The sequence below is a fragment of the Anabas testudineus genome, chromosome 15, assembly GCF_900324465.2.
Source record: "Anabas testudineus chromosome 15, fAnaTes1.2, whole genome shotgun sequence".
NCBI lineage: Eukaryota > Metazoa > Chordata > Actinopteri > Anabantiformes > Anabantidae > Anabas > Anabas testudineus.
This window is the reverse complement of record NC_046624.1, coordinates 15871251-15893052: the sequence shown is the minus strand read 5'-3', so window position 1 is coordinate 15893052 and position 21802 is coordinate 15871251. Positions and strand designations below refer to the sequence as shown.

Below are 21802 nucleotides of genomic sequence, written 5' to 3'. Positions count from 1 at the left end.
TGCTGCATTTCCTTCCATGTGCCCCTTTTAAAGGGTGATACATTATGACTGCCAGCTTAAACTGCATAAAAGACATTCAATATTCAGGCAATCAAGACCATTTCACGTATCTCTTTTTCTAGAGAGCATACAACAAAGACAGAAAAAACTAACTAAGTAGCAAGATTCTAAGTTACTATTACAGTGTGTTAATCAGAATTTCTTAAAGAATCTGCTAAAGGTGCCGGACTGCAGAGGAGCGTTTCCCTTCCCTTCCCTCCTGAGTGCTTCCATGTACCTCATCAAGTCTTCCTGACCACATATTACTGAAATCTTCAAAGTTTTTGTTTTCTGCAAAATGACAATATTAAAATGCTTCAAAGACTAAGTGGTTTAAGTCCATTGACACCGGAGCAGTTCTCCAAACATCACTCAGTGTACAGGAGCCTATCATGTGTTCACTGGGATCCGTTGGAGATCTCTCTGCTGCCACTGCTCTCAGCTGACTGATTAGGTGGATCCATTGGATTGTCACGGTTATTACGTTTGATTGGTACCTGTTGGTTGTCATGGTTACTCGTTGTGACTCGGCCCCTCTCTGGGTGACTGTCTATGTTTGGCACCAGTCCATTTGCCAGGTCTTGGTGATTCATTTTGCTTTGTTTGTCGCTATGATGTCTCACTTTAACTGGTGTCTGTCCATTGCCTTTGTGACTGTTTCTCATTGGTGCAGGCTTGTTACCCTGCTGGCCTTTTCTAATAGGCACTGGTCCATTGTCAAGGTGGGTGGATTTCACTGGCACCCGCCTGTTGATCTGGTGCTTATTGCAAATGGGGATCTTGTTAGCCTGGAGAGAACGGGTGTAACGTGAAAACCAGTCCCTCTCAAACGCAGCCTTTAACTGCTCCACCACGGTGGAGTTCCTCTCCTCAATGCCCTCTGGCTGACTGATGACTAGACCTGCTCCCGCATTAAGGGTAAACTCATTTCCCACCCAGTCAAGATTACCTGGAAGGACACATATGAAGAAGCAAGAAAGTGAACAGATATGTCAAAAAATATCATGAGATATGCCAAGAATTTTGAAACATTGCCATGTACTAGCCGTAAACTGAATCAAAGACCATTCTGCTCTGTGAACTACCCTGTTTTCAATTTCCAGGAAAGATGCATTTTTATTGTAATCACTGAGTATCTTGGGGAATACTCTTATTTGCTTTGTTTCAGAGCGTTAAATGAGCAGATCAATACCACTTTCAGGGTCAGAGCACAATTAGTTTGACTTAACATAAAGACTGGAAACAATGCGTCGAGCATGACTCTCTCCAAACCTCTAAAGCCCATTAACTAATATGTTAGTTTGTTTAATTCATCGTAGATTATGTAAAATTCTGAATCATTTTTGGCTTGACTTCTTCCTAATGTAGATGGACAAGAATCATGCCATTTTCTCTAGTACCAAATTGTTGTTTTTACGTTACTCTTTGTCTACAGACTAAACAGCTGACAACATCATGTTAACAACCCGGAAATGGACTGTCATGTCTAGTGTGCATCCTGCATTTTGTCTCGTGACTACTGGTACCGGTTTTATCTCCCTTAACAGGATAAGACATTTTCATAATAGATGAATCTATGTAATACATCAACTTATAAAAATTGGCGCTTTTGACGTGCTGTTTGTCAGTGAAAGCAAGGCTAGATGTTTCCCAGTGTTTATGCTAAAGGTGGGCTCATCTCCTCCCAAAGCCCAGAGACTTGAGGGAGTATTGATCTGTGGAAAGAAAACAAATAACCATACTTTACAGAATGCTGACCTATTTAAGCTCTAAGCCCTCAAACACTGAAAATAAGATCTATATTAAGTTAGCAGTAAGATTTAGGACAGAGTCATAAAGTCCAGTCATTGAGCTCACCTAAATAAATGGCTCTGTCTGTGACCATAAACCTGTTGTGGTTTATTCCCTGGAGACTGCCATCCCTCTGCACTCTGGGGTTGAAGAACTTCTACACACACATACACAGACATACACACAGTGGTGCAGTGAGTAATGATAAAGTGTAGAGTTGAAATAGTACATAGTGGCCTTGTACCTACAGCTTCCAGCGAACAGTTGGCCTGCTCCATGCACAGACTCCTCAGGGACCAGATAAAGTTGAAGGTGAGTGGATGAGTCTTTTCCCAGCAACTTATCAGCAGACGAACCCGCACTTTCCTCAGGATCAGAGCCTCCCTGATGAGACCGTCAATGCGAGACCAGTACCTTGGCACAGATGTAGCCAGACATAAATGTGGGCACACACCCAGCCAGACGGGTCAGTGAGCATACACAGAGTTTAATCACAAGCTTTTGATAACAAAAAGTCAAATTATTTCAAAGAAAGTAACTGTTACAGCACCAGAGTGGTTCTAACCTGTGGGCAGTGCTGCTGAGGAGCGGCAGGTAATCAATAATAGAGATATATATAAAATGGTGAGCCTCCTGGATGACCCTGGATATGGCTTCCAGATCACTGCTACGATCTCTGGGGAGGAAAACATCTGGGGAGCTCTGTCATTAGAGAAGGAAAAACCAGCAAATTCAATTAGAAAGTGTTGGTGACAGTGCACTCTCCTCTGGAGAAACACACAGAGGAGGGCCATGGGGTCGTGTAAACGGATGTTCATTGCCCCAATGATATTAATTCAGGTAAAGAATTTTACCATCACAGTCATTAACATCATCATCATCATATCCAACTCAGCTCTCACCATTATTATTGTTCACCTAAAGGACCTTTTGGATTTGAATGTCTTTACTTATTAATCATGTGCATTTATGTGACGGTGTGTTATTATACGTACAGTCAGTTGAAAAGCATTTGTTAAAGTTTAATTATGTGTGCTTTTTATGTTGATATTAATCTTGCAGAGATAGACTGCCAAGCCAAATTAATGGTGTTTCACTGCAGGTAGAACGATATCATCATCACTCATCTCTAGGAAACACATGACAATAAAAGACACAGTGTCCTTATACCCTGTATCAAAAATTTACTCTCCCACCCACGGTAGCTGTCACCTCCAGTGGTGGGTGCTACACTTGAGTGTGCTCTTCACATTAATATTCTTCACATTTAAAAACACCTTGTTGCTTCTTATAAAGCCAGAAAACCTGTGTCTAATAGATCTAATTCACAACAGATATTTTAACTCATAATAACAAAAACAGTCACACAGGTGGAGCTGATAATATCTGAGTGGTTCTGTTTCATTTAAACAGTGTTAAAGTGTTTTCACTAGCGTGAGTGTTTCATATTCTGTCTGATTATACCTCTTCTCAGACTGTGTGGGTTTGTACAGATTGTGCTTGACTGACATCTCCCTCAGTCTGCCGCTCTACCTGTGAAGGTGGGTGTACCTTTTGATTCAGAAATGTCATATGAAGTTTCAAAAATGTGCATTTAATGCTTTCTATTCTAAACTATTACATCATTGTTATGAATGAATAATGGATAAATTAACAGCTTTGATGTCAGACAAATGCCTCCTTAATTTTAGGTTGTCACTCACAGAGAAATAGGCCTGAGCCTTGGTGTTGTTGAGAGTAAGCTCCAGCGGTGTGTCCCTGTTGAAAAGGGCAAAGAGGCGCTTGGACCAGAACGAGGGGATGAAATCTTTGTACTGGAGCCCCCAGTAGAGACCAAACACTCTGTGGAGGTCCAGAGCCAGACAGCTGCAGTTATACACCAACACACCGAGCTCCTTCCTCTGGAGAACAAACAAAATGTCTGTTAGAGCTCCATCTTTTGTGATTATCCTAACATTATGAAACATCACTCTTTTCCATCTTCATCACAGTCTCCTAAAGATTTCCTTTTCAAGTAGTCTAGTCTGTTTCTCTTTCAGCACTTTTACACATCCATCCACCTACACATACAACATACACTGTCCCCTGTTTAGACCATGTTGACTACAACTCCATCCAGTTACAGTGATGACACTACAGCTGTCTTCTCTGAGTTGTCCTTTTTTTTCCACTTTTTCCCCCCTTCTCTTTTAAAAAAATCTTTTCTAATGATATGTAAATTCCTAAAATTTTATTAGATGTAGCTACAACCTAGATATATCTGTCCATAATGAGAATCTATTTTGGGATGCCATGACCTTGCATGCCTCTATTAAACATCCCCATGCACCCACCCTCCTGTCTAGACACAGATATGTAAGTTATGCACAAGTTTAAGCAACAACAAATATCTGAAAATTATCTTTCTATATATTACAAAATGTAACTTTTAGGACAGCAGTTGAATAAGTCATTAAGAAATAGTCAAAATAATGCCCAGTGTACTACATGATGCCTGTTTTTGTGTAAGTGTGCATATTTTAGCATGAATGTGCTTCTTCAGTACCGTGGCTAGGGATCTCCAGTCCATACTGGCACTGCCGATGTAGAAATGCCTCCTGTCGACCACCCAGAAGGAGGAGAGAAGATGACCTTTGGTCAGAGCCGTCATGTTCACATAGTGGACCTCGGCATCTGGAAATAGAGAGAGGGGGATACATATCAAGAAAAAAATGAAGGGCGGCAAGAAAAAGAATTTCTGGAATAAAGAAAGAGACAGAGAGAAGGATAAAGGCCGCAGTAAACAGAAAGATGGAAAGAGAGTGAGGACTGAGTTGAACAAACAGGGACAGAGAACAATCAACAGACTAAACAGACACAGATAAGCTGCAGCATGTTTGAACACAAACAAACAAAACGTATAATAGAGTGAGAGCGAGAGCTGACTGTGTTTGGCAAGTATCCCGAGCTCGGACGAGTTGCCGGAGAGCCCGCTGGAGATCTTCAGCTGGATTCCTTTAGCTTTTAGCCCCTGCAGCCTGGACAACAGAGCCCTGCCCTGGAGGGAAACACAGCAGCAAACAACAGCTCATCATTCAGATGTCTTTCATCAAGTAATCATTTCGTGGACATGCTTTACCTGAGCCAGGATACGTTAGCCTCAGCTTCTTTTGTATTTTCCTACAGTTACAAAAGTGCAATTTTGTATTTAAAGTGCATAATAACCTGTGTTGTTTTTCTAATTGTCAACAACCATACATTTAACAGTGACACGAAATACGCTCGTTGACTTGCACAGCGCATGGCTCTTGAATTCCTGCCAGATTCTCTTTGAGGTAATGTTGCTGACATTGACTGTTTTAAACATGTGTGTGGGCAGGAAAAAGAGTTGACTATTGCAAAATGTTTGGGTGTCAGAATTGAGCTATGTTACAACCCCTGGTATAATTTGGTCTGTATAGCAGTGGTATATAGTAGTTATAACTCCCTGTGTGTATTTCTGTGAGTGGATGCGTGGATTTGTGAAATGAGCTACAGGTGAGTGTGTTTAGTTTGTTGATGATCGTGAATAACCACAGGTTTCTCAGGATCTGATTGGTCGCAGCCTACACGCTCAAGTATTAAAGATCGGCTCCTACCAGTTTCTCCAGGGGTGGGGTTAGCTACTTCTGTTTGATTTATTTAAAAGGCCATTAGCTCTTTTGTGCCCTGAGGCCTATAAAGAGCTATTACTTTCCTATCAACAGCCTCAGACTTCATCACTTCATATAGTCTGACCAGGCCCTTCAGGCAAATGTGTGTATGTAACACATACATAGTTTGAATCCAAAGTTAATCATTCACTTCTAGTAGCCCTTCATGTTACCTTCGATTGGACCACTGGACAAAGCTATTTGACTAAAGGACTGTACATGAAGTAATTAGAACTACTCTGCTCAACTAGCTACAACTGTAAAATGCTGCTTGAAATTTACAGCACGATTAACTAAAGTCTAATACTGTTGTCTAATGTACAGAGCAGGAGCCATTTTTCTTCCGAGTAATTACATTTAATTCAGTTCATTCTTACTTTTCATTTTGCTGATGCTATTGCAGATTTACTTACTAGTAAATTTACTTTCAATTTTTGGTGCAGGACCTTTTCTGAGTCATTTTTCTATCACAACTTATTCTTGTTTAGAGGAGATAAATAGGCCAATTTAGACAAAGACACAGAGCAGGAGAAAAAAGTTTTAAAACAGGCACACGATTTAAATAAATGTCACAACTTATGTAGAGGCAATTCCCTTTTGGCTTTCTCTTTCTATACCTGTCTGGCAGCAGGCTGGAAGCTGGATTCATAGTCAGACGAGTTGAGGAACCACAGTGGGGATGCTATCTCTACGACCCGCATAGCTTGGTCCAGTAAGTTGTACAGCCCCGCTGAGAGAGGCAGGTGGGACGTACTATTGTCTAAGAAGGAGATGTCCTCTGGGATGTTCTCCACAAGTACTACTCTGTGAAATAGAATGAGTGAAAACTGAGTTAAGAAAAAAACTTGATGCAAGAGTGAAAAAAAAGAAAATAGGATTTGCATTTTAAAAAGCTGCAATATGTTAAAAAAGCATCATTAGGTTAAGTTATAGCGAAGAAATGAAGGTGAAGTTCACGGTCTTTCACAAAGCAATTATCTGTTTGCCATAGTGGCAGAATTATTATGATATCTAGTGCCACTGAGATTAGCTCGTGTTCCTTCTACTCGCATTTAAGACTAGTCCATGACAAATTAGCTAACAGTTCCCTTCTTCCTATTTTATTTTTCGTTTTGGATCGGTAGCTTAATGAGAGAAATCAAGATTTCCAGACAACATATGCCCTTAAAACCCTTCAAGCACCATTAAATAGTATACAAGTTGCCTCTGGCAGAGTCTGAGCATAATTGAAGGTTGATGTGCAGAGTTGTCAGCAATGGAGATTCAATTACACCTAGTCAGCAGAAAGCAATTTTTGCTGTATTCACATAGGTTTTTCATATATACGCTACTCGCTACACTATCGTATTGTCCATTTTAATGTATTCATCAGCATTCTGAGGTAAAAGCTGAAGTTGCAACATGCAGCATATAATGAAATCATGTACAGTGGAAATACAAATCTATTGTATGTTAGATTCTGTTTATTGCATGAACTGTATCTGGGTTATCTGATATTATGTGCTTAAGGGTCAGTGGACCCAAAGTCTTTATTAAAAAACTGCAGCAAAGCTGAAAGTCAGATGAGTGTTATTTTGCATTTTAATGTCTTGTACACATCACTTTGAGCTTTCTTCCAAGGTGCGATTTCAAGTTGTCTGGCTAACTGTGACTCTCAGCTCTCCCTAATGGATCTCTAGTTCCCATTTTAACCCACCAGGATGCCTGAAAATGACAGGGGCATTAGCTCTGGAGTCCACAGATTGAATTAGTCGTGGCAGCCACACAGAAACAAGCTATTACAGTATCAAGCTCCAATGCTCACTGTATTCTCTGTATCTGGCTTAGACATCTATTTTTGCCAATTGAATTGAGAAGCAGGGGAAAAGTGTGAACAGTGGAGATATACAAGGTTTCACAAAAAACACCTAACCTAAAACTAATTCATGAGTCTATCATTCAAAGTACAGCCACATAAATAGCAATATTGATTAGTGTTTGACATTGTTTTGTTGTGGATGTGTATTGATTGTTCCTCCTTCATCTAGTAAAATCCAACTTTGGCAAATTATTAAATTGAATACAGAGTTTGAAAAATCAGAGAGCTCAATGTTTGGTTGATTGTTTTTGTCCTTTTCCAAAAGGTGGATTTTGTTTTTCATTCTGTAGAGTTGTAGTTCAATATAGTTTCATCAGTCCACACATTTTTCTGTACTGCTGTGGAGTGTCAGTCTGCTCTTTGGTAAACTTCAGGCGTACAGCAATGTTCTTTTTATTAAGCAGCAGCTTCCTTCGTGGTGTCCTGCCATGGACACCCTGCTTGTTTGATGTTTTACCTGCTGTAGATTCATGAACACAGATATTAGCCAGCTCCAATGATACCTTCAAATCTTTCTTTCAAATCTCTTTGGCTGTTACTTGGGGTTGAATTTTATCTCATTAATCAGTGTTTGTTGTAGATAAATTTTACTGAGCGTATATTGTTTCTCATAAAGTCTAGTATTCTGTAATACGACATAGAGTCCAGGATCTGTTGAAGTGTGACAGCAGTTTGAGGTTTGGCAAGTGCTTCACTCAAGGGCGCACCGGTTTGAGCATGTGTTTCAGGTGCTAATTAATTTACTGGCATCATGTTGAGAGGTCGGTCACCAGCTCACAGCTTGATAATGTATTCCTGGCTAAAGTTGAGCTGTGTCAGATTTTGGGAAGTGGCAAAGGGTCAGATATTATGGCTCACCCCCTCTGTAATCATAACTATTTCCTGCTTGTGAAAATACCTATCAGTATGTTTGGTGAAGTTAATATGGCTCATGTGCTACTGTGGTACTTTATTCCAGTGCATGTTCCTCTTTTTTGTCAGTAATGAGGTTAAGCTCTGAACACTGGGAGTGAGTAAAATGAAAAGAGTGTGAAACCAATACAGAAAGCTGTGCTGAAATTATAGAAAAGATTAATGTTTACATGATGCAGTGTCGAATATCCGCTTTTGCTCTGAAAAAGACGGCTACGGTAAGCGGCTCACAATGAGGACAAACAAGGATGGATGGAAAACAAATTGAAGAGGAGGAAAGGTAATCTCATTGTGAAAGAAACGCTCTCAGTCCACTCTAATGGCTGCGAGGTATGATGAATGGTGATCTTGAATAGCTCAAACAGCCAGACAGGCTTTGGTATTAAAAGTGGGGAAAGCAGGGAGGCAGTGGTTGTTGCCTGCTGAGGATTCATTGATTTATGCATTCTGTGGTATGCACTGCTGATCCTGTCTAGTGTAACCTATCAGAGAGCTCATGGGTGTGATTTAGCCCAAGAAGCCAATACCTAGGTGGTGTGAACTTCATGATGTGTGTGTGTGTGTGTGCATACATGGGACAGCAAGACAGGGACAGAAGGTATGTGTCTGAATGTAAAATACAAACGTATTATTTTAAAGTAATTGACACACGAGATGTTAAACAAATGGTAAGCATCATATCAAATTACCTTAGCATGTCGGGGTGATGTATGTCTTAATGCCCGTTACATGCAAATGCTCATGTTACTGTATCGTTGCAGTAGTACTGTGAGTTACTGCTCGGGAATCACAGTGTGGCAGAAGCAACGCCTGACATTTGATATAAATTATCCATCCTCTCATGAGCTGCCCTGAGCTCTGAGTGTACAGCAGTGGGGAGGACATTGATATGGGTACCACAGGAGCTGCTGCTGTTCTGCTTCCAGCATGCTGTTCATTTTAAAGGTAAATGTTAATTCCAGTGTTTCATCGGGTTTCAACCTAAACACTGTTACTACAGTAAACATACATTATGTTAATTTCAATCCATTATCTGAAACCTGAGCCACTGAGATGTTTACCACTATGTTTTAAAGTTATGTAGAGGACTATATTTAGTGTGTACTTAGCTCATTACACTATTCAATACCTGTCACAGCTGCACTCTTATGAAATCTTGAATCTGAAATTGTGCTTGCATTGTATTCTCCGTAGTGCGCTTCTTGGGGCTGCTTGCAACAGCTTTTTGTAAATTCATACTACTTAGAACATTGGTGTTAAGTGGAGATTTCAGCATCACTAAATTACATTAAGGTATCAAGTAACTATCACTGAAAAGTGAACTTGCTCGATTAATTGACAGATGTAACATTAGTTTGTTAATAATCTGTTTTGAGTGCAGTAAATGCAACGTTGTCAACAGATGGGATCTGACATAAGATTGAAATACTTTATGATAATATTGCTAAATGTAAAAACAACACTTATTATAGCTAATAACACTACATAACTTCTGAAACGTTGGCATTATTGGATGTTTTACCACTCCCACTTCATAGCGTTCATGTGATAAATAAATATGTGAGTGGCAACAGTGGTTTTCCCTGCAGCCATTGTATCCATAATTAAAGTTTTGTTCTGTGGTGTTCTGAAATGGGGCGACTGTTCAGGAGCTGCTGAAAGCTACACAAATTTTGGGGATGACGCAGATCAGGTTCTCTTAGCATCAATCACGTCCTTCCACAAGGCAACTGTGGATCAATACTAACCTGCTCATCAGCTGTCTGACAGCCGGCAATTACACACGGACATCAGTGATGTATCAGACTGGCATCTGGATACGATTAGCATCCCTCACTGTTATAAGCCCAAAAGGGGTCTTGTTTTCGCTTTAGCTAAAACTGATCATCCTCCAAAACTAAATTAATTATGTGTTTGATTATACAGCCAGACAAATGTGTGAAGCAACAATTTGGATCAGGGGAGTTTTTATTCTATGCACATGCACCGTAGCAGCAAATCATCTCAGTCCCTGGACTGCAAGCATTAGCGTCATTCCTTATGCAGGCAGAAAAACATAAAAGGGAAATCTACATAACAAATGACTAGCTGCATGTGACATTTCAAAGTTACAACATCACAAACAAAAATGTTGCTGAGTCATTATTTAAGCAACTAAAAAGCTCAGAAAGGGTTTTCTTTATGTGAGAGGAGAAAGGCTGTAAAGCAATGCCATTAGATTATTGAGCAGTAAATATCTTGGACCATTTCCAAAGTGGGAATACTTGGTTTGAGAAATTACAGTGACTGAAAGGGTTTCATGTGCATTTCCTTTGATAAACTACATGTTCCTTTAAAAATTAAACCGAGCAGGAACAAGCTGCAGTTCAGCCCATTCCAAATGTGTCCGTTGTAGTCATCTATCATTTTTCTATTTTGCTGGAACTTGCTGCGAGCAAAACACTGTATGAAGTCATTAATTATGTTACATTCGCACACCTTATAGGTCTTTCAAATGAAGCATGCCAAGTAACACCTTCATTATTAAGATTATAGGACAGCACAAATGTCTGACATTTGGTGTAAAGTCTTGACCTGGCAAACCCCCATCATCTGAGACAGCCAATCCATGACATCTGATCTGTTCATCTCTCTCTTATTCCAGGCACAAATCAACCATGACATCCTCCTCGTCTTCTCCCTCCATCTGGTTCACCCTCAGTCTCCATCATCTCTCCCTCAGCCTTGTATTTATCTCTCATTCTACTGCCAACCTTTAGGGGTCCTTGAGAGGGGCAGAAGAGTCTAATTCAGCTTTGTAACTTGGAACTAAATGGAATAGAAAGATGTCCAATAGAGCTCTCTGGCAGGATGTTAAATAGTTTGTTAAGGAAAAAGAGGGAGAGGGTAGATGAATATAAAGCCAGAGAGGGAAGTAATTGAATGGTTTGAAAGTAGTGAAGGGAAACTAGTAGGAGGTGGAGAGCACAAGAATGAGGAGTGCTGTAACAGCCCTCTGGACCACCACAGCCAACTGCAGAGGTCTCGGCGTCCAAGTTCTTAAAACTTGAAACTATAGAAACTTGCTTGAGTCTGGTATAAAGTAACTTTCAAAATAGCCTGGTAATCATTTCAGCTTGCAGGGGAGGCTACAGTAAGATCCTGCTGAGGGAACCATTTGTCATGTGTTGGTGCAACTCATTTTTTACATTCCCACTTTTTATTTCAGACGACAATATACTTAATCATTGTCTATATAACTATATACTATATATACACATAATAATCATATATTGTGTGTTTCTTTGAGCTTTGTTCATGCTTTTTGTATCTGTGTATCTTTTATGTGCAAACCTAAAAGCCGATTCTACTTCCTCTAGTTTAATGTAAGCAATGTAGAAGAGCACATAACTTCTCCAGTGTAGGTTGTATCTCATGAGACTGGGTTAAACCGCCCCTATGGCAGCATGGCACAGACTTTCTGTTCAGAACTAAGCTTAAATAATCAGAGTTTCTAGCATCCAACAATGGAGGAATGGATAAATGACTAAATGAACAAAGTATCAGTGGCATAAAAGCTATAAATCTACTTCACCCGATAAATACTGCTCATAAACATGCCCATATAAACATCACATCAAACACCACACTTGTGATGGGGGGGTCACCAACATTTAGAACATTTCAAATTTTGTCTTTAATGTTCTGCATTTCTCACCTGCAGTTCTTGCTACAGTTCTCCTCCGTGATCCCGTCTTCATCTTCGCCCCACACATCCACGGCTGAGAAAATCAGTGCTACCAGCACGGCGAAACAGCAAACCAAGGCAAATATCACAATGCACTTCTGCTGAGACTGCAAAGAAGAGAAGAAAAACAACATCGAATTCCAGTTAAAGTGTAAAAACAAGGCCAAAGTGCCTCAACCTTGACTCCCATTAGACAGTAGCTCCAGTTGACACATCCCCTGATTCATGCAACCCTCAGCAGGTCATAATTTAGTAGAGAGAAGAAGTGCCTTGCAAGGTCAGAATTTCATATAAAAACAGGCAGGAAAGAAAAATACAAGAGGAAACGAAGTTATCAATAGAAACTAATTAAAAAAAGACCACTTTTGGCTTTGGTGTTATTTTTGGCCATTGACATTGGATATTTGGTCAAAGTCCAAATGATCCCATATGGTTGAGAAGGTGATAGGGGTCATTATGTTCTGTGAGGGCAGTGAAGGAGACTAATTCATATGTTACTCCCCCACTAGCTCAATTCAGCAGTACTTCTGACCCTTCAGACAACTAGCTGTGGTTTCACTGACATACTGTATCTCAGTGCTATAAGATGTTTGTGTTGCAATGCTATGTGTCAAAGAGTGAACTTTGGGAGGACCTGGTGCCAAAGACGGCACAACATTGTGCAAAGGTCTCTGCTGGATTGTGTTATCTGGTAAAAACACACATATCTGAAAGTTTAATGCACAAACTGTATCATCCAGTACGTAACAAAAACAACATCTGTGCCTTAAACAGGTTTGTGACTTCATCTCGATGTCAATGCCTAATGTGCAGAGTCAGCTCAGGGCATCTACATATTTGTGGTGAAGATAAGAGGCCTCACATTGTGTATTACACAGGCTTAAAGACTGAGAACGGGAGAGCAAAAGAGTAACAACTGGGCATTTTATAGGAAAAGTGAAATGAATCATAGTTTGAGTTATTATTTTAATATTGGGATCAATGTGTCACAGGGCTAAGAAACTTAAGACTTAAATTAGGGTAAGATGGTGTTTTTAGTGCCACATGCTAAATACTACAGCTTGTGTGATATTTAAATTATAAGCTAGTGACACACCCAACTACCAGAGATTTGTTTGGACCATATTTATATCTTTTACTGTCCAATGTGAAATAACAACAACGTGCCCATAGTGTTGAGTATTTCCTTCTGTGGCAGATCCAGCTCTGCAGCAGTTTGTTAGAGTAAAATTATTTGATACAACAAATAATTTTAACTTTTAATTCTTCCATTTCATGTAAACCAGCATATGTGTGCAGGACACATGAATTGAATCAAATAACGGTACACCTAACATATCAAAATATCTGCTGTGAAATCTATTAAACATCTCTGCTGGAGACTGAGACCTGTGTATTGATTAGTACTTGATACTGTATTCTATACTGGTCAGTAGTGTAAACATATGAGTTTTCATGTAATCACTCTGTTATAGTTTTATAATGGCCATTTATAATTGTGCCATTTGAAGTTATAGGTTTTTAATCAGGCCCTAGAGAGATTAGAAGTATCTAATGTATCTATTGCAGCCTCGGGGCGTCCTCGATGAAGCTTTTCGTGTAGTGAGCTGCTCATATACAGTAGATTTGACCCAATTACTGGGAAACGCCCCGACTGTTTGTAAAACAATAACAACTGTATCCTGATCCCTTTTCAAAGCTACCAGGAGAGCAAAAACTAATTACCCTTGAACACAGCAGCTCATTAGCACAGTCAGCTAGATTCATTATTGTCAGACACAAACCCTGTATCACGTGCAGTCGACCTCTGCCACCTACACATACTCATAACCTTAGTTGTTTTATTTTGTACGTTGTAACTAAAGACATTTATGCCCGGAGGCTCATGATGTAATTAAATTAATCTACCAGTCAGTAAATGTTGTGCCCTCAGTGGACCAGAAAAACACTGGCCCAAGTATTCAGCTTCACACTCTCATGCTCACGCAACCATCTGTCTGAGCTAATGTCAGGGGAATGGAAAATTTCTCTCTCCTGGCAGCGCTGGTGGGTGGAATATTCTACATATTTCCAAAGTGCATCTATCTGTAAGGGTGACAGTAGCATGAAGATTAAAGTGAACGGCCTCCTGCCTGTAAAGCAACTGGTTCACAGAACTGATTGGAAAAATGTAGATGAAGGAAAAAAGAAACGTGAACATCTGCTGCTAAAGACGCTCGGGCAGTTAACAAAAGCATCCTCAGCAAACATAGACGGGGTAAATGAAGGTTAAATCAAAGCTGTCACTCATCTGCTGGACCTTAGACTAGATATACTGTAATAAAACAAGTATAGACCAAGACTCATGGTGACCAGCTGCTGCATTCACATGTGGTCGGATACATATGTGCATAATGTCCGCTGTGTGAAAAGGTCAAACTTGAAGTCTGTATTGGAAGCATGTTACCTGACACTGGAGCACAGTTAGGGATCAATACACCTCCAGGAAGTAGTCAGCCTCACAGTAACTGTGTGTAAATGCAACGACTCTCCTTAAAATAATGTGTAGACTAATGGGTTATTGTTTACATTGCTATGAGCACAATTTACCTCCATTGTGCTAACGGGATAGAAAAACACATTGACAAACCTTATATATAGATACAGATATCCAATGCTAAATCTCCGTTTAAACAGAACAATCTGCAAGTAGAGACAAACTTTCTTGATTAATTGCAATTTGAATCACAATTAGCTCTTTAACAATGCATTTCTGCGGTAGCTTTGGTGAAGCACCACTTTGTATCTGTATCTATTCCTATTTTGCTGTGTCTCCACTCACCACTCAAGCTGTAACTGAAAATCGGATTTCCTCCTTATTTTCTAAACTAACATGCAAAAACATTGGTGTATTTTTTTCGTGCCGATGTTTCAACAAGGATTTTGGTTGTTTGCAGTTAGAGTTAATTACAGTGGTGTATAATGAAAAAATCCCAATCTTCTTCGAGAAGCAAGGATGCCCTTGAGTAACTTGCAAAAAAAAAAAAAAAAAAAACAAGCGAAGAAATTAAAGAGAATAATAAAAATCATGATTTACAGAGATTGCTTGCCAGCTGTTTTAAAAAAAGCTCCATCAAACGAGGCTGTGCAAGGCAGGTGGCACAGTGCCATACAAGAAGAACAGACACACACTCACTGTTACTGTCTTTCTGCTTGCACACAAACACTCACAGACAGAGGTGAAGGCCGGGCCAGCGTAGAGCATGGCTTTTGAATGGTTGTCACGTTCTTCTCATCTGTAAAGGAGATGAGTTTGACAGCACATAGCGTGGTGATTGTTAAAAGTGGGGAGCATTTTTCTCACGTCTCAGTTTGTTTGGTGAAAAGCAGAAAGACACTAGAAATATCGCAGTGAGCTAGTGGTTCGTCAAAAAGCCCCCACAGCTCTGGAAGCACATTTAAGACTTTTTAAATGTGCCTCTCTGCTCCCACAGAGAAGCAAACTGAGTTTCTCCACAGTATAGCCCGAGAAAAGTGTCAGGGGCCCAATTATCCTCTTATGAGCCTTCCTCTTTGTCAAGTCATGGTGAGACCACGGAGCCATGCTGTTCGCAGAACAGAAATCTGGCTGAACTATCAACAACATATCCTGGTCTAATTTGTCTAATGAGCGCTTGGAGCGCTGCAGATGTTGTGCATGGATGCAAAGAGGATGGGCAGAACACAAGATCACCACATGCCTTCTGACAGGATGGGGTTTGCTGGCACTTTAAATGACAGTTTTGTTGTTGTGGTGGGGAGAGAAGAGATAGAGGAGGAAGAATAAGAGAGGGAAAATAAAGGTAATGGCGAGGAGGAGGAGAAAGAGGAAGACAGTCGGTGTATTGGTAGAAGAGTGCAGCATGACACAAGTGGGTCAACGCTGATGGATAGAACAGTCAGTACAGGTTCACACTTACAACTCCACTGCTCTAGTGCTCTTTAATGTGTTTTTGATCACAATCTCATACTTTATAATCAAACTTTGAAGCTGATGTTGCTAAACAAGCAGCTGTTTCTTCATCGCTGAACTCATGTCTTAATTAGTATTAATATTAAAATGACAAACCTCTCCTCAATACTGTTTACTTTCACTCTCTCATGTTGAGAGCTGTTGTTTCACACAGCTGCTGATAACTTGACAACTGATCGTGCAAATAGTGACGGTGAGCACACAAAGGTGTGTCAGTTGCAATAATACATGTGAGGATACAGCGATGTCAAGATATTTTGGCAGCTTTTTGTACCTTTCTACACTTTGTGGAAAGGTATGAAAACAGTTCACAAACTGATGATGAGTTGGTGATGAATTATGTGGTGTGATAGTCATGTTACTGTGACAGAGAAAGATATTCTGGTGCAGGTTATTTTACATCCAACAAACAAATGACTGAATAAAAACCATCTGTTTTTAATAAGTTTAGGCCCCTAATTGAACAAATTATTGTAAATATGTGCACAGATTAATTCATATTTCTGTCTTTCCACCTAGTGCTTTAGTAGTGCACTACTGTAGAAACAGTACAGTGCATTTATGTCTGACCATGAGCAAGTGAAGCAATCATGTTTACCTGAGCCTGAAGTGAATATAACAAAGAGTTTAATGAAAATCCACCCTAAAGCTCTAATCCTGTACACAGTGAACCAATCACAGATGATAAAATACCACAGTGAGGTATTTGTAGCACAACTGCCTTTTGTGGGAGAAACTCTTTCATCTGTCAAAATTATCATCACTTGACGTCAGGTTTTGATGTCAGTCCTACTTTATCAAAGGACAATGGCTTCATACACGTGCAGAGGCACTGAGTTATCTCCCAATGACAACTAAAGCTGCAAGACTTTAATAATATATTCTGTGCAGCTCTGCCTCACAACCCTTTTTGGTGTGAAATCAGCATCTCCAGTTTCTCTTCAACGTCAACGTTCAAATAGAATAAAATAGAACTAGAACACAATGCAGGAGAAAACACATGCAGCTCATGCTGACTAATCACAGTCATTGCCATCTTCTGTGTAGCTGTAGCTGCTGTGGCCCTGATGTGTAGTTATATTTTTGATGATGTCAACTGCAGTGTGATGTAACCCACAGTTACGATGCAGATCTACAAGGATGACAGATGCAAAACACAAATGCACTGTTTGGAAATGGAGAAATATTTTTTCTAGCGATGTGTCATCACTGATAATGTTACACGACTAAAATCAAAGATTAAAATGACCCAGTGTTCTGACATGCAGCTCCCTGCCTGACATTCTCAGATATATATAGTCTATGAGCTTTTAAATAAGTGTTATTTTCAGCTATTATTACCTGGACCCTGCACTGCACGCTGTGTGTATCTATGAATTAAGACTGTAGAGTTTGTATATTCTAAGGTGATGTATAATGTTCACACTGCTGAGAACACAGAAGAAACACCAATTTAATGGTTATTCATTTGAAGGTGTCATTATTCTCTTTAACATGTTTATTCTTTACAGCAGGGATCTGGAGGAACAGTCGCAAAGAGAAAAAACACACACTTGCGCTTTACTGCTAATGCAGTCTTGGCTCCAGCAGATTTAACATTAACCAAACGTATATCACAGTGAAGCAGCTCCTACATAATGTTAAATGAATATGAGTACAATGGCGCCATGCAAAACGTACAACTGGCGTTGTAGTATTTAAAAGCAAAGGATCAATTCTAATGCTCAGCAATAATTGTAACATGATCTGGCATTACATGCTGGCTCATCTGCATGCTCTGCTGTTTTTTTGTGCTTTTTTGCTGCAGACATTAAACTTTGAAAACACTATTTTTTGACACTACAGCAGAAAACAGTAGTGTACTAATATTAATGTGAGCATGGCCTGAGAGAAGCTGGGACTGAATGACAGTAGCTTTCAATTAAGCCTTGCCTTCAGGCATCTTCACCAGTAAAACAAAGCTGAACTCACATCTCTGAGTTGAAGGTCACGGCTTTTACAACTGTTTTACTACCAAATGAACTGCATTTCCAGCATTTTAGTTGAATCCACACATCCAAACACACAGACACGTTATAGGGCGTCAGCTGATTTATTCCAATCATTTGGCCTTTGCAAACATCCCAGGCATGAATCTGGTCACAGCATTTTTCTAATTTGAGTGTGTTTACGATGTCTCAGCATTTATGTCTACACATGAATACGAGCAGCCAGTAAATCTAGTGTTGGAGTTATTCACATACAGAGGCTTTTGACAGCCGGCAGTGCAGAGTGAGTGACAGTAAGAGAGCAATATCACACATAATGCCATCAAGCTCTGTCAGGGATGAAAATGTAAGCGTGTATATATGTGTGCATAGGAATGTGTGGGACATTATGTAGTTCATTTCCAATAAACCTTCCGGTTGCCATCTCTCTTTACCTCTGTGTGCTGAGTTGAGCCAGATTTCATAAAGTTATGCTCATTATTCGTGTGTGTTTACTGTCTGAGTCAGTGTCTACATCCTGTGTCTTGTGTCTTCTGTCAGCTGGCTGATGGCTGCAGCCTTATACTTAATGGACAAATAGGGTGATGGTAACTCACCACAAAAGTTTGCAGCAACAATAAGGAAAAATGAAGAAGCTATAAATTCCTGCATATGTGGAGGGAAAGATAGCAGAACGTGTACTGTCAGGGTGCAGACAGAGGGTTGGCGTCTATGAAGGAAGGGCTGAAACCTCACCATCTCTTCAGCTGAAGGTGAAGGGGGTGTCACTGGTTGGTGTTAATGGCCATTTATGGCCTAGTAAACTGTTTGGTCACAGTAGACTCTTTGTAACACTTGTAATTTATTCGGTATTATTTTATAGCCTTTTTACCATGAGCTTTAACACTGTATTTGGTATTTAACAGTCTTAAATATGTCTGGCACACAACTTAATAATGTGTTGCACTAGTTTGGACCCATTATTTCACTCTGAGCCTGTAAACACCTGTCGTCTGGACTTCATTTGGCCCCACATGATGCCAAGAGTGTATGTCTGATAGGTAGCATGAAGAATACATTTTTAAACTGCCTTATCACAGCTGTATTTTACATTACGTGTTACCATTACACACTGTAGTTTATTTTACTTTTGTGCCTTTTACTTTCAACCCATCATAAATTCTGGGGAGAAAGACAGGAGCGAAGAAATGATCCCAGCCCTGTCAGTCTAAAATATGGTCATCTGCTGCTCCACTTGTCTTGTCACAGGTTGTCACCTTTGAATTGCTGCCTGCTTGTGCCTTATGGAAAGCGACATCAAGTGCTGCCCTCCAGAGAAACAGTGCGCTCTTAGCTGAACTCACTGATTGCCTGTTCGGGTCTCCTGAGTGAACACAGGGCTCCAAGTGCTCTGCAAGCCGCCTGCAGGAAACAGCTCTGCCCTTACTCAAGCACAGTCACAGCAGCTTTATAAGGATATTTCTTCATAATAAAGGAGCTCACCTTCGCAAAGAAATAGTGCTGTACTTTAGAAGATTCTCTGCTATCTAGGACAGTGAGACAAAAGGCAGTTGGACTGAAGTCTAGCGTGGGGAACAACAGAGGATTTAGTGTTTAGATGAGGAAGAAATGTCTTCAAGACTACAAAGGGCATCCAGTTGACTTTGAATTACACAGTGCAGTAGCGGCTTGGCTGAGGGCCCTTTTTCCATCTCTGGTTAAATTGAAAAAGTAGTGATCATCTCAGTTTGACGCCGCTGGTCAAATAAAAGAAAGGAATGGATGACCAGATTCTTGGCGCTCGGTTCTCAGTGGCTTGAATCCCAGAGCTGCACGTCTTTGAAGATTTTCCACTATCAGTCTGTTTGACAGCTCTGTCGAGTCCTGTGCATTTTTGGATCCTCTCATGTTAGTGTTGATGACAGGAGCTGTTACTAGAAACCTTTGTAGCCTTAATTTATTTAAACAACAAAATGTAAGTTATAAATATATTATGCTCTTGTATATATAACAGTGTCACTAATGTAATTGTGTGAACGCTTGTTTGGTTCATGTTGACAGGAGGTAGCATGACAAGCTGAGAAAATTAGTGTCAGAAAATTTGACAGCGAGCCTACTGATAAAAATGAATTTCACCTTGTTAATTTACACCGACACTCTTATTGTAGATCAATTTCTGTTTAGAACCTGGGGTTATTTACTCTTGTTTTCACTTGACTAATTGTTGTCTGTGCATGTTATGAATATCCAGGTTAAACTTTGACAGGTAAAGTCGATTTCTTTCTGAAATATGAGTGTGAAGTGTCTTTTTATTTAGTTTTGTTAGAATTTACTGACATAATGTAGCTGAAAGTCAAGAACTGAGCGAGAAGCAGCAGCACAAGAAGGCTGACAGCTGCCATCTTCATCTTCACCTGATCACTTTATGTAATGCTTGCAAGCTGTAAATATGGGAATCTTACCTTCCCTCCCACATCCTATGAATATGCAATCAAATGTAAAACCAGAGGCAGGTCGACTGTTAATTTAGGCAGGGTAAACCATGGCTGGAACAGTCTTATTCACTGCATGACAGATGGACCTGGACATTAACGTCTTTAATAATAAATAAATAATAAGAAATAAGTATTTAACACAGTTCTCCACATTATATGTATTTTTATTTTTTTAACATGAAAGTGACACAATTTAGTTTAAATGGAGTCCCCAGAAAGAAATTTTAACTCTAAATTAAGTATAATATGGCCACTTGAACACCGGTACACACATAGTGATGTGATCTGGAAAACTGAAAGGGAAAAGGAAATATAAAAAATACATTTAACATCTTCCTTCAGCTAAACCGAGTGTTGTTTTCACTGTACAGGCACCATCTATTTCAGCGTGTCAGATACTACAGTATGATTTAATGCAGACAGAATATTTCTGTGACTAATGAGTTAAGGCATCAAATAATTCTTACACAAAACAGCCTAATTTCTTCTGCTTTTCAAACAGTATAATGCTATGATCACTTTAAAGTACAGTTGTTTTTCTTACTATTCCATCTCAGTAGTGTTCTCTGTCACCCCTTACAGCAGACTGTGTTGTGTAGAATTTATTTAATTTAAGTGATAAACGACTTCTAAATAAATTGGCTTTTGGTATGAATCTGTTTTGTCCACATGTTCTCTTATCTACAGAGCTTAGAAATAAAGTTACATTCACTAAATTGAATTGCTTCAGTGTTAATTAAAGACTGTTCCACTGTAGAAGCTGAAGGCAAACCCAGACATCTTTTCTCCAGACAGTTTGGGGATAGCAGGTTGGAGCTAGACAGCCCCGACAGCTCCAGTCTCTCCCAGATTTACCCTGACAGTCATGCACCCTCATAAATTTCTGCACAGCTGGGAACTGTGCTCCTGTCGCTCAAGCTGTTTGCTCCATCTCTCAATCCGCACCCTTCATCCATAGACCTATTCCCCGAATCCCACTTTGGGACTCGTCTGCACCAAGTGCGCTGTACTACCGTCACTGGATTGTTCTGCAGACCGGCTGAAATGATCCATCATGCAGTTTAATTTAGTGTGACAGGTTTTAAAAAGAGAGACGCTTGAGTGCAGAAAAACAAAATCTCAGTCTTAATGAAAAATGTAATGTATGATTACAATTGCAGCGCACTAGTCACTAGTAGAATACAGCTGCTGGCTAAAAGGATCACTGGCACAGCAACTGTGAGTGGTGCACCTTTCTATCCAGAGGGCATTAGAACTGATAGGTTTATGTGTGTCCAGGCCAACTAGGGTTTATTAATGATTATACAGTGAGTGTAATTAGTGATTTAGAAACTTAGTAAAATTCTAATAC

At 39.9% G+C, this 21802-nt stretch overlaps 1 protein-coding gene across 1 annotated transcript in view; it reads right to left on the bottom strand.

Annotated features, from left to right (window-relative positions):
• Positions 1 to 127: 127 nt before the first annotated feature.
• The window catches only part of LOC113158242 (inactive phospholipase D5-like), a 38037-nt gene continuing 16362 nt past the window's right edge, over positions 128 to 21802 (bottom strand). Inside the window, exons 2-10 of the mRNA XM_026353995.1 lie at positions 11969 to 12105; positions 6119 to 6305; positions 4756 to 4867; positions 4376 to 4503; positions 3534 to 3731; positions 2396 to 2532; positions 2079 to 2244; positions 1897 to 1987; positions 128 to 988 (exon numbers count right to left, since the gene is read on the bottom strand). Of these exons, the coding sequence (XP_026209780.1) occupies positions 438 to 988; positions 1897 to 1987; positions 2079 to 2244; positions 2396 to 2532; positions 3534 to 3731; positions 4376 to 4503; positions 4756 to 4867; positions 6119 to 6305; positions 11969 to 12105 (1707 nt within the window). The 3' untranslated portion in view covers positions 128 to 437. The remainder of the gene's footprint in view (positions 989 to 1896; positions 1988 to 2078; positions 2245 to 2395; positions 2533 to 3533; positions 3732 to 4375; positions 4504 to 4755; positions 4868 to 6118; positions 6306 to 11968; positions 12106 to 21802) is intronic.